Below are 14,837 nucleotides of genomic sequence, written 5' to 3' on the forward strand. Positions count from 1 at the left end.
CTGATCCATAGGCTGGAGAAGTGGAGTAGTGTTGGGAGGAAGCAACTTAACCTTAATGAACTTGAATAGGGAACATGCATGATCCGGGGTTTTAATTAAAAATATGCTAATCTGATTCAAAATTTCATGCAGAATTCAAAAATGTGATCAGAATGTACAAACAATAACTCCAAACATGATAAAAATCTACGAAAATGTCACGTCACGCAAGTACGCTATCTCATTGGTCTGACGTCATCGTACAGGTTGACTGAATTAGCAGACGAAATAACACATTGTGTGCTGTGAGAAGCAGGATACACTTCGCGTATTGCTACTTTACGTTAGTGTCTGGTATGGTTAAATTCGAGGTCTATACATTGGATAATAATCTGAGTGGTATATTTTAGACTTAAAATGAATCCTGCGCAGACAGTGAGGCAGAAAACTTATAAATGGTGTAGAGTTCCGATGTGCAATAGCACATCGCATACCATACCAAACAAATTGTTTATAAACGTTCCAAAGACGCTAAAACTAGGGAGAAATGGATTTTGGCGAGCCGGAGAAATGCTGGTGATATATCGGAAAAGTCTACAGTTTATTTTTTTTTAAGATTTTTTTTTTGCTAGGGGCTTTACGTCGCACCGACACAGATAGGTCTTATGGCAACGATGGGATAGGAAGGGCCTAGGAGTTGAAAGGAAGCGGCCGTGGCCTTAATTAAGGTACAGCCACAGCATTTGCCTGGTGTGAAAATGGGAAACCACGGAAAACCATTTTCAGGGCTGCCGATAGTGGGATTCGAACCTACTATCTCCCGGATGCAAGCTCACAGTCGCTTTTGAAGATTTTAACGTAAGATTAATTTGTTTGAATTTTCAAATCACTTTTCCATGTCAGCTGTTCTAGTGGTAAAACTTTAAATTTTCATGTATGATGCTTTATTTCAATGCTTCAATTACATCTTGGAATATGAAAGTAATAAACAGTGCATTAAATAATGCTGATTATTAAAGTATTCTCCAAACCTAACCTATGTTTTGGGTGATACATGTCTAGATAATAAATCAAAGGGGTTATGAACCATTTTGACAGCTCTAATTCTACCAATATATCTTGGCATGGGACAGTTATGTATGTCTTTATTGAAGAGCTTAATTGGTAAAGAAATTTAGGCTATATCTAAATACTCTATAGTGTAACAAAGAATAGGCGTGTGCATCATGAAAGGAAACAACGTGAATTTAACAAATGTATAACTCTACACAAAACCAATGCTTGTCTGTTACGGTCTTATAAGTTAACAATGCTCAATTATAATAATTATCATAATATTAATGAAATAAATAACATAATTGCACACAGGTGAAAATAGTGATATAGGTGTTTAAAATATCCAACTTAGCCTAATTTTTAGGTTATACAAACCAAGTCAATAAACCGAAGGGTAAAAATACCGCGCGAGTTGGCCGTGCGGTTAGGAGCGCGCAGCTGTGAGCTCGCATCCGGGAGATAGTGGGTTTTGAACCCCACTGCCGGCAGCCCTGAAGATGGTTTTCCGTGGTTTCCCATTTTCACACCAGGCAAATGCTGAGGCTGTACCTAAGGCCACGGCCGCTTTGTTCCCATTCCTAGGCCTTTCCAGTCCCATCGTCGCCATAAGACCTATATGTGACGGTGTGACGTAAAGCAAAAAAAAAAAAAAAAGTAAAAGTCACGGCACCCAAAGACATTCCTGTATTGAGCGACTAAAATGTCACCAGGACACTTTTCTTTCCTGATATGCTCAGCTTGTTAAAAGCCAAATGTAATTAATGTTATTGGCTTCACGCCCCACTAACTACTTCTACGATTTTCGGAGACGCCGATGTGCAGGAATTTAGTCCTGCAGGAGTTCTTTTACGTGCCAGTAAATCTACCGACACGAGGCTGACGTATTTGAGCACCTTCAACTACCACCGGACTGAACCAGGATCGAACCTGCCAAGTTGGGGTCAGAAGGCCAGCACCTCAACAGTCTGAACCACTCAGCCCGACTTGTGAAAACTAGATGAAGTCATATTTATCTTTATCATGTTTAACCTTTTCCCTCCACAAAGATATTTAATTCTCTTTCATGGACCCCGGAAGTGGGTAGGCCAGTTGTCCCAACCATAAATATATATATTTTTGGGGAATTATAGATTATAGTACTATGATCTTTCTTTCTTTCTTTCTTTCTTTCTTTCTTTCTTAATCAGTTTATCCTTCAGGGTTGGTTTTCTCTCGGACTCAGCGAGGGATTTCACCTCTACCACTTCAAGGGCAGTGTCCTGGAACGTGAGACTTTGAGTATGGTGATGCAACTGGTGAGGAGGGCCATTACCTCGCCCAGGCGGCCTCACCTGTTATGCTCAACAGGGGCCATTTGGAGGATGGGAGGATCGTACGGGATAGACAAGGAAGAGGGAAGGAAACGGCCGTGGCCTTAGGTGCCTGGAGGAGAAGTAGGAAAATACAAAAAATCACTTCGAGGATGGCTGAGGTGGGATTCGAAACCCTTCTACTCAGTTGACCTCCCGAGGCTGAGTAGACCCCGTTCCAGTCCTCGTACTATTTGTTTTCAACTTTCATGGCAGAGCCGGGAATCGAAACCGGGCGTCCGGGAGTGGCACACATTAACCACTACACCACAGAAGCGGACTAGTACTATAATGCTACCTATATGTTTATGTTAGTCCTGAAATCCGATTTCTTACTTTACTAATGCTGAAAGCCCGAAAATGTAATGTTATTCTTTAATATGGGAATCAGTCTAGAAGGAAATGTTGAAAGTGATGTGATATCTATCCAGGTTCGTTGTTATCCTAATACTATGGGTTACAGTACACTGCACGTATATAAAAGTCGCCACTTACAAAGTTGCTCGTTATCCGCGAATTTCTGCGGCCACAAGAGTCACATTTTTCAAGAATGATGACATCTACACATGCCGGGAGTGGGTAATTTGCGCGCCTGCTGACTTCCTTGGATATGGTAGCCGTTTCTCAGGCTCCCTCTCCGGAATCGAACCCTGATTCCCCGTTACCCGTTACAACCGTGGTAGGCGCAGAACCTACCATCGACAGTTGATAGGCAGACATTTGAAAGATCGTCGCCGGCACGAGGACCGTGCGATCAGCCCAAAGTTATTCAGAGTCACCAAGGCAAACGGACCGGACGAGCCGACCGATTGATTTTGATCTAATAAAAGCGTCTGACTGTGCTGTTTTGAACCTTTCTTCTGTCATTTAGAAGTTATTCGCGATCATGAATAATAAACAATCGGCTTTTAGCAACGGCTGATGCACAACGGCTGGTAGAGCTCCATGCGGTACTGGATCGTGACGTCACAGCGCGCCGCTTACGTCAGAGGCCGTTTCACTCGCCTTGCGGAAAGGCACTATTAAATATTTTTTTAATGGTAGAAAACAAGGCAACATACCACAATGTAATACGTTTACGTACTATTTCATTGGTGTACTTTTCAAAAAACATATTTTTGAAAATGATGCATGTTCCCAATTCCTCCAGTAAGATGGCCTCAAGGCCTGAGGGATGAGCAGGAGCATTGTCCATAACCAGCAAGACTTTGAGTGTCAGATTATTTTCTGAGAATTATTCCTTCACTACAGGACCAAAGATCTCAATCATCCATTCACAGATGAACAGGGGAGGGGAAAACGTAGGTACACGTGACGCTCGTATTGCGGAACCTCACCTCTTGCAAAACACTCGTAGACCCAGTTACTCCATTCCGAGGTTTCACTGTATATGTTTATCTACCATAATATAATCAATGATGGACTCCTGTTGCCAATTCCATCCATATTTGGTGATTTTGTGACTTTTCTGTTTGTGATACCAGGTATTGCCAATAACTATGTTATTTCTCAGACAGAAATCTAGGAGTCTGCTTCCCTCAGTGTTCCATGGTCCCCATCTGTGTGTGCCCATGATGCTCTCATAACTTTGCCTATCAGTCTCTACTTGGGCATTCATGTCACCAATAACAATGGTTCCTTCATCTCTAACTTGCTCTTCCAAGGATTCTTCAAATAGGTCTTTCTCTGAATTATCACAACCTACTTGCGGAGCGTAGCACTGAATGATACTAATGTTATGGGTAGGGTTTAATTTTAGATTGACTTGGATAATCCTGTCAGATTTGAATTTTTATTTTTTTCAAAGGTTTAATTTTAGATTGACTTGGATAATCTTGTCAGTTTTGAAGTTTGCCTATTACGTGCTGTTTCATTGAATGGACCATTATAACACTTACTCCATTCTTAGCTGAACTTTCTCCCGACCAATATAGATGGTAACCTTCTCTGAGTTCTTTTGACCCTTGTCCCTTCCACTTGGTTTCACTCAGTCTTAGTACATTGATATTCCTCATTGCCATCAAATCAACACACTCTTTGATGTTCCCTGTCAAAGTAATGATATTCAGAGTTGCTACTCATTGTGGTCGTTGTCTTGTAGATTTTAGTTCTCTTGCTGGATCTTGATAGAGCATTGAGCTATCATTTATATCAATACCAGGAGAACTTGCATCCTTATTGGGTTTGTTTAACACTCCGAGGCTTCTTTTGGTTTTGAAAGCAATTAAAATCTCTCTCCTCCACTGACTTCCTAGGCGTAACGTTTCAGAGGATTTTCTGTCCGGGGTTGTCTCCCTTAGCCTTTGGCAGGCCCCTGCCTCACTGCAAGGCAACAGCTGATGAGTTTGTCCTTTCCTACCCTTAAAATAGCAGCTTCCTGTGTTTTTTTTATTTTTTTTTTTATTTTATTAGGCGCTGCAATTTTCGCTCCAAAACTTTAATTTTTTCTTGTGCGTGATTTTACAACACAGAAGCTTTTAGAACAGCTGAAATTTCATTGCCACCTCTAACAGTCACACCTTCGTGCCATAGAAATGTATGCACACTGTTGTCCCCAACATGAATACCGAAGTTGTAAACTGAAAGCTGTCTGGAATAGTACATTTTGTGTGTCAATGTAGGGAGTGAAAGAACTTGTTGCAGGTCGATATGAAATATCCAAGTGTCACTAGAAGGTATTAGTGATTTTCTGTGATCTTCATGCATTATATCTCTGCCTTTCAGCTTTTCTGTGATGTAATTCAAGACAGTATTTTAATTGTAAATCAGTAGAATTGTTCCATTAGTAGGATGAAGCAAATCACACGTGTTGCACGTATCAGTTCGTGGTTGGCGAAACGAAAGATAACAAAATTTTGTTGTAAATACTTCACAAAAATATTTCTAGGAAATTTTGTCGTCTTGATGCTTTTCATTAAAAGCACTGTGCATCCAACTTCTATTTAAATCAGCTCAAATACTGTTTTTTGTTTTTGGCCCTACAGTAATGACTTTCTTGTGTTGGAAATGAAGTAACATAGTAAATAATTCCTTGGGTGTCCTTATCAGTGTATTTTTTTAATTTTCCTTTTGTTGTCTCTCTCTTCTTTAGATACCTCACTTATCTTAAGGAGTTTAATAAGGGTTTCAATTAGTCTTTTAGTTATAGCAAACACATCCATAAATGTCTCTTTACATACTCTGATATTTCCTGAGCCTCGGATAGAAAACACAATGTTCGTTTATGACTTTCATGTGGATTAACACCTCTCCGACAGTTTACGGGACAATAATGTGCCCCATAAGAAATGTATATTGTGTTGAAGTGTCTGTTAGTTTATAAAAATTCATGAACAGTTTTGTATTCTGTTCTTGATTTATTTTCTTGCACTTGTATTTGCATTTGCACGATAACTGAAAAGAACATTAAATTGTAATTTGACCGTCAAAATAATATTGTCACACAGCTCATTTTTTAGTTTTATTTCAAGTTTTATTCTTGCATGTAGGTCTAACCTAACCTTAACATAACTGTCAATTAACTTTCTTGCTGCTATTCAAAACCCCTATCAGTAATATGAAAGCATTGCAGTGTACTCGAACTGATAAATCTTAACAAACCTACATGCTCTGATAGTGGTTTTTCTGGCATCTATCATTTTGTTTTCATTGTGTAAGTCTTACCAGAAGTTCACATCTTTTTCTGTGCTGTCTGCCAAGATCCTTCACCTTTCTTCCTTCATTTAGACTTTCCACTCTCTCATAATTGCAAATAATTAAATTTAATTCCAATAAAACAATCACAATTACATCAAAACAGCACATTCTTGTTTACACAATCAGAAAGGCGAGGAAACAAAGGTCACTGAAATCTGAACATATCGTGGTTGTAAAATGCACATAGTCCACTATATTTGAAACCATAAACGTAACTGGAGACTGTAACGATCTGTTGAGATTTTTTGGAACTACTTAGTGCTCATGTCTCCTAGCCTGTTATGTTAATGGGGCTGCTTCATTGTCCACCTTTAAGTGAAAGAAATCAACTGATTTTTGGTCACTTAGCCCATTATATTTTTCCTTGCTTTTTTAACAGCCCTCTTAAATCTTTGCTGCTTTTGGTATGTTCCTTTGCTTCATTTGTCAAAGTGTGGTAATGCTACTCCTCTGCTCAGCAGTGAGATAGTGTGTTTTCACATTCTTTTCTTGACTTCCTTAGAATGTGGCATATGTTAGGTGTTGTAACAGTGCCTCCCATTCAGCTCTGCAAACACTTATCCCTTTTAGTCTCCTAGGAGAGTAAAATACGCAGTCTAGTATATCAGAATACAGAGAATTTCCTTAACGACGCTTGTGATTGGAATTTGTATCGAGCTAGCATTCTGTAGTGGATAGATAAGTGTGGGCTAGGTAAGCTGATTAATAACTAGGAATTTCTGATAAGTTTTTAGAGGAGGTCTGTTCAGCAGAAGATCAAGTTTCTGTTTTAAAGTCATTCAATACCTTATGCTTGTCAAAAATTAATGTATCACCAGAATTTATGACTGGATCATGGATCTTCTCAATGATCAGTTGTATCAAGCTATACATGCCATTTTGGAAGATGTGTCCAATATAAGCAGTAATAATAATGTTAGTTTTTTTATGTCCCACTAACTACTTTCGAAGGTAGACGCCGAGGTTGACATATTTGAGCACTTCAAACACTACCAAACTGAGCTACGATAAAACTAGCCAAGTTGCGGTCAGAAGGCCAGCGCCTCAACTATCTGAGCCGCTCAGGCCAGCAATATAAGCAGTTTTCCTACGTTTTACAAGGTTAAGACCACACAATTTCCCAACATGACTGGGCACCACGTCATTAGAAAGCAAACAGGAGCTATTATATGTGTAACATGGATAGCGTACAAATAAAAGAAACACATGGGTCCATCGATTCTGTAATGCTTCTGGATGATAATTACCGATATGCTTTAGTTGACCTCTCCTTCAAAATTTTAATTCTTCCTAGTCAATCCTTAATTTTGCAAGTGCTTACCACTCATAAAGAAATCAAGGACTCAGTAGTGCAGGGTTGATCCAAAGTTGTTTTTATATATGTATTGTATTCCATTACGTAACCTTTCACTGTGGTACAGTCATAATAAACGTGTATATTACACAGTATGATAATTGTCCTTTTAATTTATATTTGGGTCACCTTTTCCCACAGGGTCCATATGGACAAACAAAAATCTCATACAGGAATAAAAAGAAAAATCTGAAAATTAATTTTGGTGTAAACTGGTATCTACTGATGCCAAATTTCACTAAGGGTATAGCATTCATGGCAACAGAAAATGAAAGTTCTTTTCTGGTATGGTATAAATGCGAACAATTTAAGCCTGGTTAACACACCCATGTCTTATGTACACCACTGGCATACCTTTTTTTGTATGGTATCTATTGAAGTCTAGAAATAACATGAATTATACATTCTGGCTGATGTATTTCAGTTTATTTTAAAGAAATGGGTTGTGGCAAACCTTTACATCAGCATTATTTCTGTTACTGCCTTTCTCATTTCCTGAATGTAATTAGTTGCCACCTTACTGTTTGTTAATGTAATTATATTTTATTTGTGGTTCCTTTGTTGAACTATAAACCGATAATTTTGCTAATGTATCTTTATGAAAAATAGTCGTGCTCCAACAACTGCTTGACGACAGATGCATATCTTAAGTATCTTATATAATGGGCTGTTTTCTATCTCTGTGATTACTTGCACTAAAATTTGCTCCTGTGAATGAGTCTGTACTAACACTTTTTTTTTTAAATTCCAACTGATTTTAATCACATTGACTTCCAAATTGTGTTCATGTTTTCTCCCTGATGTTAGCATTGACTTATTCTTTCAGAACCAGTGTTTTATCTTAGTATTAACAAGTTCACTTTGTTCATGTTGTATCTTTTGTGTTCTATAGGGGTGAAGAAGAAACCAGTTGTTTTGAAGAAGCCTTTACATGGACAGTTAACACATCTCCCTACTCGGATGTTGCGTAAAAATACATTACGTGGTTAGTGTTGTAATTTTGTTGTGCGAGCAAGATCAAAATCTGACGTTTCAAAAATTATTTCTTTTTTTTTGGAAAGGCGTAAGTGTTGCATTGTCTCGTGATAGTATAAAGAGTGATTACTCATGTACTGTGATTCAGATGCCTGTACTCTTTCTACTTAATGTTCCAGAACCAAGGCATTTAATTAAAATTTTTGAAGATAACACTTTTTTTTTGTTATACTTCAACTTTTAAAGACTGATAAGTGAAGAATCATTCATGCCGCTGAATATAATGCTAACATTTTTCGTATTGAAGAAATGTTCAACATGTACAGTAATTACACAAAGTGCAGTTGTAATGACTAGTTCCTATTATTATTATTATTATTATTATTATTATTATTATTATTATTATATCAAATTTCATCTTCACCCTCCCTCCATGAAAAGGTTAGCATTACATTCAGATTAATATTCATAGAGAATGAATTTCACATGGAGGTGGTTTTTCTAGTGTGCAATGTTTGTATTTGAGCTTTATGTAGAAGCCTGTACGGTCAGTTGTGTCATTTAGTTTGAAGAGGAATTTTGAATTGTGTAGTTTAATTTTTCAAACATCACATGAAGTTTGTGAATGGTGGAAAGTTTCTTTCAGCCATAAGTCCAGAATTGCAGAGTTTTGATGAAGTGCTTGAACACTTGAGTCATTGACTTCATGTTTCAGCTACTTTTCTAATTCTCTTACTGATAGTTTTCTTTAGGTTACATGTGTACAGAATTAGACTTGGTGGCTAAAACCTATTTCATTCATGAATTAAAATGCTGCTTGTCAATCTATTTTTGAGGTAAAAATGTCATATAGCGTAATGTTTCAGCAAGTGCCGAAGTTGGTAATCGCCTTATCTTTGAATTGAAGACATTCATGGCTGCACGGATAACAATGGAAATTGTGGCTCAGTGTTATTTTTATTGTGTTTTGAATATTTCTAGTGTTAATTTGATGTATTTTGTGAATGTGAATTGGTATATTTGTTCATGTTTAACCCAGCTGTACTAGTATTGATCAGAAGTGAATAATTCATTTACATTTTATAGAAGACTAGCTGTAGCTGTACCTGTCATTGACAAGGTAGTTTTTCTATAATCACAGCGGTAATGCCATGTAGTGGAGATGTGTGGCAGCAGATAGGCAGATCACACCTGAACTTAACAATATATGGTCAGTTTATGTAATGTTAGGGCATTGTGGGCCATCACATTTTACTTCCTTCCAGCTAAGTGATGTTAGAGCATTCAGGGCTTCGCCTTCCACCCAGTCTTTCACGATTCCTTTCCTCCCCTCATTCAAGTGATCGTATCTTCATGTTTAGCGATGCTTACTGTTGGACTGGCAATAAAAAATTTAATTTGTGAATATCGCCATTATTATAACTTGTATGGTAAAAAATTTATTAGGTGTAAAAGATTGAAAGAAACATTTTCTATAATTACATACTTTTCAGGTAAAATTAATATTTCCACAGATACTTGAAAGTTGTGAAAAATGTAATAATCGCAAATATCGCCATTATTATTTTCCGTAAGCTAAAAGTGGCTAAATCATATTATCGGAAATTATATTTTGCACTAGTTTTATAGTTTAAAGTTTTTCAATACAGCTAATATTAATGGAGAAATTTGGCATTTCCTGTTTAGGCACCTTTAATATTGCTTTGCCACTGTATACTAGGACCAGAGCACTCTCTGTATAACCCTGAACTTAAATACCATGTTTCAAGAAATTTTCACAAGCTACCCTCCCACGATGTTCATACACCCAGAGAGACAGAGAAACAGCAATTGAACTGACCCTATTTTTACTTTTGTATACAGTAGATAACTCGAAATATACAAAATATGATGCCAAAATATGAAGTGTAAAGAAAAAAATTATAATTCTATTTATATAGACAAGCAAGTGACCCTTAAAGATGTATTGAATATTTTGCTTCCACATCCTACATCCAGTGTTATAGTGTGCTGGTTGATACATCAAAATGCTACTGCTGTTTTTACCAACCAATTGCTTATAATACAACAATTAATTTCCAGTCTTAAGAGCAAATAAGGAGATATTTTGTCTCACACTGTTACGGATTTCTTCTGTTATTTGTGGGGTTTCTCAGGATGCAGCCTTGAAACAGGCTTTATAATACAATTCATTTTATGAGTAACTTAAATAATTTAGATCAGGCATCCTCAGCTTAATCGCCCTACGTCATAAGAGCACCCTGCTGCCTGATATTCTGGAACAGATGCTTTGCTGGCTATGATGTTTGCAGTACCGGTCCATTGCTTGTGGTAACTGTTCTTCATACTTTAGCAAATTAACCTTACACTATCGTTAACATTTAATGTACTGTGTGTTCATTTCAGAGCTTCCCCTGTGAATAAATTTAATGTTTAGCCTACTTTTTAAATTTTTTTTTATTTTTAGGAAAAACTTGTCAATTTGAGTGTGGTACATAAAATTTAATCACTATGGGTTTGAACTACCTCTCAAAAACTAATGTTTTTCTTCAGTAAAAACTAAAATAAGAACCATTAAATTTATTCAAGGTGGAAAATTGACATGAATACACAGTATGTTTAGAGGCATAAAAACTCAGTTGATTGCAAACAAAATATTTTCAATATCAATCAAATTATTTTACTGCTGTTATACAAGTATACATATTCAACAATTTTTATAAATAAATAAATGTCTTCATCATTAACAGATCAACACCCTTATCTCTTATTAAACTTCATAATTACTCAACTGTTATTCTTACAATTGTACTAGCTACATATCTTCTGTTTTTTTTTTTTTTTTTTTTTTTTTTTTTTTTTTTTTTTTTTACAACTTGCTTTACTTCGCACAGACACAGATAGGTGTTGTGGCGACAATGGGATAGGAGATGCCTAGGAGTGGGAAGGAATCAGCCGTGGCCTCGGTACAGCCCCAACATTTGTATGGTGTGAAAATTGGAAACCATGGAAAGCCATCTTTAGGGCTGCCGAAAGTGGGGCTCAAACCCACTATCTCCTGGATGCAAGCTCACATCTTCTGTTCTTAACAGTAAGGCAGAAAGAAAACTAAATATAGTGAAGTAATGTATTTTACAATTCTATCTCATTCCTTCATATTATAATACACAAGCAAACATTGCACTCTAGTTACACGTCCGCTGCTTCTCCTGCAGTGCTCATATAAACAACTGCCTCTCGATCCGCACTTTCTAGTACAGAATATGCTGACCTCGCTTTCTGCTTGCTTTTGCTCAAGTTGAAGCTGCCTAACTTAGTCTGTCACAACATTTTGATAGAATATCAATTAGGCAAAAGAGCCTCCGTGGCTCAGATGGCAGTGCGTCGGCCTCTCGCCGCTGGATACCGTGGTTCAAATCCCGGTGACTCCATGTGAGATTTGTGCTGGACAAAGCAGAGGCGGGACAGGTTTTTCTCCGGGTACTCCGGTTTTCGCTGTCATATTTCATTCCAGCAATACTCTCCATTATCATTTCATAGCCTTTATCACTCATTAATAAATCACCTTGGGAGTGGCAACCCCATTGTAGTAACAGCCTATATATGTTTCATTCATTACATCCCTGACCCGGCCAATGACTGGAAAACAGGTTGTAGGTTTTCATTTTCATCAATTAGGCAAACCATTTTGTAATATTAGATGAACTTCTGCATTTACTTTACATACTATGTAAATTTCCACCTTCTCTTATTGTGGATTGCCATTATACAGTACATTCCTCAAGAAAGCTCTGTAGTGCTATATATTAGAAAATAATACAACTTCTGCAGATCAGTTGATATTTAAGCACCTTTAATAAACTAAAAGTCTGGGAAGTTATGTTCAGCATTTTAAAAGTGTGAAGTTTTAGGTTGAGCATTATTTAATTGATAGAATTAATTGTGATGTCATAAAATGATTTATTTTAAGAGTTCAATCAACAGCAGCATTATTACTGTATTGGAAGCATGTTGTTCCTATGGTAGAAGTGGATGAGTCATCTCATCATCGAAGTTCTAGCATCCCAGTAGAATTCGGTGTTTCTCAGCCATTGTTGATTATTAAGTTTCAGTCGGTGGAGATGATGTTCCTCATCCGTTATGAAATTGAGAAGCTGACGTAATGGGTTGCTGGACTGATAAATGCCTGTTCTTAAATGCACAGTGAGACAGTTGTCCTGTCCTGCACCTAAAATTTTGTGAATTTCATTTTCATCCAGTCTAACTAGCATGGGAGGGAATCCACTAGAATGAAACAGTTTTTCCGAGAACCCTTAGGTATTCAAGAGCCTTTCTGATGTTATGCCTCTTTGTTTGAAGTAGACTTTTTGGGGACATGGCTTGTATTGCTGCTTTTGAGTTGACCAACGTGACTATTTTCTGAAAATCTTGGTTCAACATGCTTCATCCATCTTTATAAATTAATTGTTAAGCATAATTTTCATCTCTATAAATAAAATTGTAGGTGGTCCGCTGTCTGCATTTTAGTTTATTTTGCCCATTTTTCAGTTATCTATTTTAGGTCAACTCCATACCGTATCCGTGGTTTTCAGCTTTTGTGTCTGTCTGTTCCACCATCACAGCAAAACGGCTGGATAGTTCTCAGCCAAACTTCATATTTACAGTATAATCTTCCTCCAGGAGTAGGTTTAGATATGCACGATTTAAAAATCACTGAATTGACCGGGGGTTTATAGGAAGACCAGAACAGATTTTTCCAATCTTCTCTAATGCTATCAATTTTCTGTAAAATCCGTAGACTTTATGTGAAACGTCCCTTCATTTTGAACACCTTTTGTTACGTACATAATTTTGCTTACTCTTCAGATGACTGGAAAAATTATTTTCTGTGGGCTTCATGCTCTGCGTTGAGTGAAGGACACCCGTGCAAATAGACAACGAAGCTGCCGGTTGCCATGGCAACGTCTCTGCCTGCTTGCCAGCAGGAAAGTAATGTAATGCCATTTTCGGCATTATTCCTGTAAACTCATGGTGGTTCATTGGAAAAAAGGTGAGAGGGAGATCAGGCTGCCACTCTGCAGGATATTTGCAGAATACCATTGCAGGTTACAATTGTCTTTGAATAGCACTATGGGTGGTTAATATTTGAACAGTATGCAGAGTGTAGCCCATTGTTTCACACCATAAATTGTTTTATGGCATTTGCTATAATTTTCACTGTGCTTGTCTTCTGTTTTCTGCCTTAATTCCTTGCCTTGACCTTACCTCTTTAGGTTTAAGTAATAACATCATAAGTCATCTTATTTAAGAATCCCGTTGCCTAAATTTCTCCTCCGTTACCACTCTTTTAATTCCGTAACTCATATCATCACAATTTAGTGAGAAACATTTCATTTTTCTAATAAATCCTTGATTTTTAGCTTTATCTAAAGTTTGATTTCTTGATTATAATTAGATCCCCCCCCCCCCAACTCTGTTGTGGCTGGCATTAAGAAACAAGACCTGTCTTTATAATGAAAACTCTCCATCTCCTTTATGAATGGCAGTAGGTAAGAGTCTGCTGTTATAGTAGAAATTCCTGAACTAGATTGCAAACGGCAGTAGGAAACATGGCGTGCCATTTTCATCAAAACTCCCCAACGTGCACCATACATCGGAAAGAACTTATGGGGTCCTCCCAGTGGTGTTTCTCAGATAATGCTGAGACTGGCAATTTAATATAATTTTACTCACTGCATGTACAGCAGTTTATGTAGAAGTCTGTATACAATGTGGAATACCATAGCGAAGCACAGGTATATTTGCCAGTTTTTCTATGTGTATAGAACAGTTTTCACCTGGATTTTCTGGTCTCTCAACACACTTTTCTTGTTACTTATACAGTGCATTTTCTTGTAACTTATACATATGTTTAATAGTTTGTAATGTAACAGAGATAAACTCTGTACCTTTGCATGACTTAATTCTCATTACCAGAGTGGCCAATGACAGCATTCTCATATTAAAAGAAAAATATCTTTTTCTGCAAGAATTTAGCCCAATACCTTATGAATGAGTGGTAAGCACGTGCAAACATAAGGATTTATTACGAAGAATTTAAATTTTGAAGGATAGGTCAACTAAAACATATCGGAAATGATCATCCAGAAGCATTACAGATTTATGGACCCATGTGTTTCTTTTATTTGTACTCTATCCATGTTCCATATGTATAATAGCTCCTGTTTGCTTTCTAATGACGTGGTGCTCAGTCATGTTGGGAAGTTGTGTGAAGTCTTAACCTCGTAAAACATAGGAAAACTGCTTATATTGCTGGGCTGAGTGGCTTAGACGGTTGAGGCGCTGGCCTTCTGACCCCAACTTGGCTGGTTTGATCCTAGTTCAGTCCGGTCATGTTTGAGTGCTCAAATATGTTAACCTCGGCATTT

At 37.3% G+C, this 14,837-nt stretch overlaps 1 protein-coding gene across 1 annotated transcript in view; it reads left to right on the forward strand.

Moving 5' to 3' along the window:
* LOC136877345 (serine/threonine-protein kinase VRK1) overlaps window positions 1-11,180 on the forward strand; it is a 207,520-nt gene extending 196,340 nt beyond the window's left edge. Inside the window, exon 11 of the mRNA XM_067151306.2 lies at window positions 8,327-11,180. Coding sequence (XP_067007407.1) covers window positions 8,327-8,424 — 98 coding nt within the window. The 3' untranslated portion in view covers window positions 8,425-11,180. The remainder of the gene's footprint in view (window positions 1-8,326) is intronic.
* The last annotated feature ends 3,657 nt before the right edge of the window (window positions 11,181-14,837 follow it).

The sequence above is a fragment of the Anabrus simplex genome, chromosome 7 (genome assembly GCF_040414725.1).
Source record: "Anabrus simplex isolate iqAnaSimp1 chromosome 7, ASM4041472v1, whole genome shotgun sequence".
NCBI classification, from domain to species: Eukaryota; Metazoa; Arthropoda; class Insecta; order Orthoptera; family Tettigoniidae; genus Anabrus; species Anabrus simplex.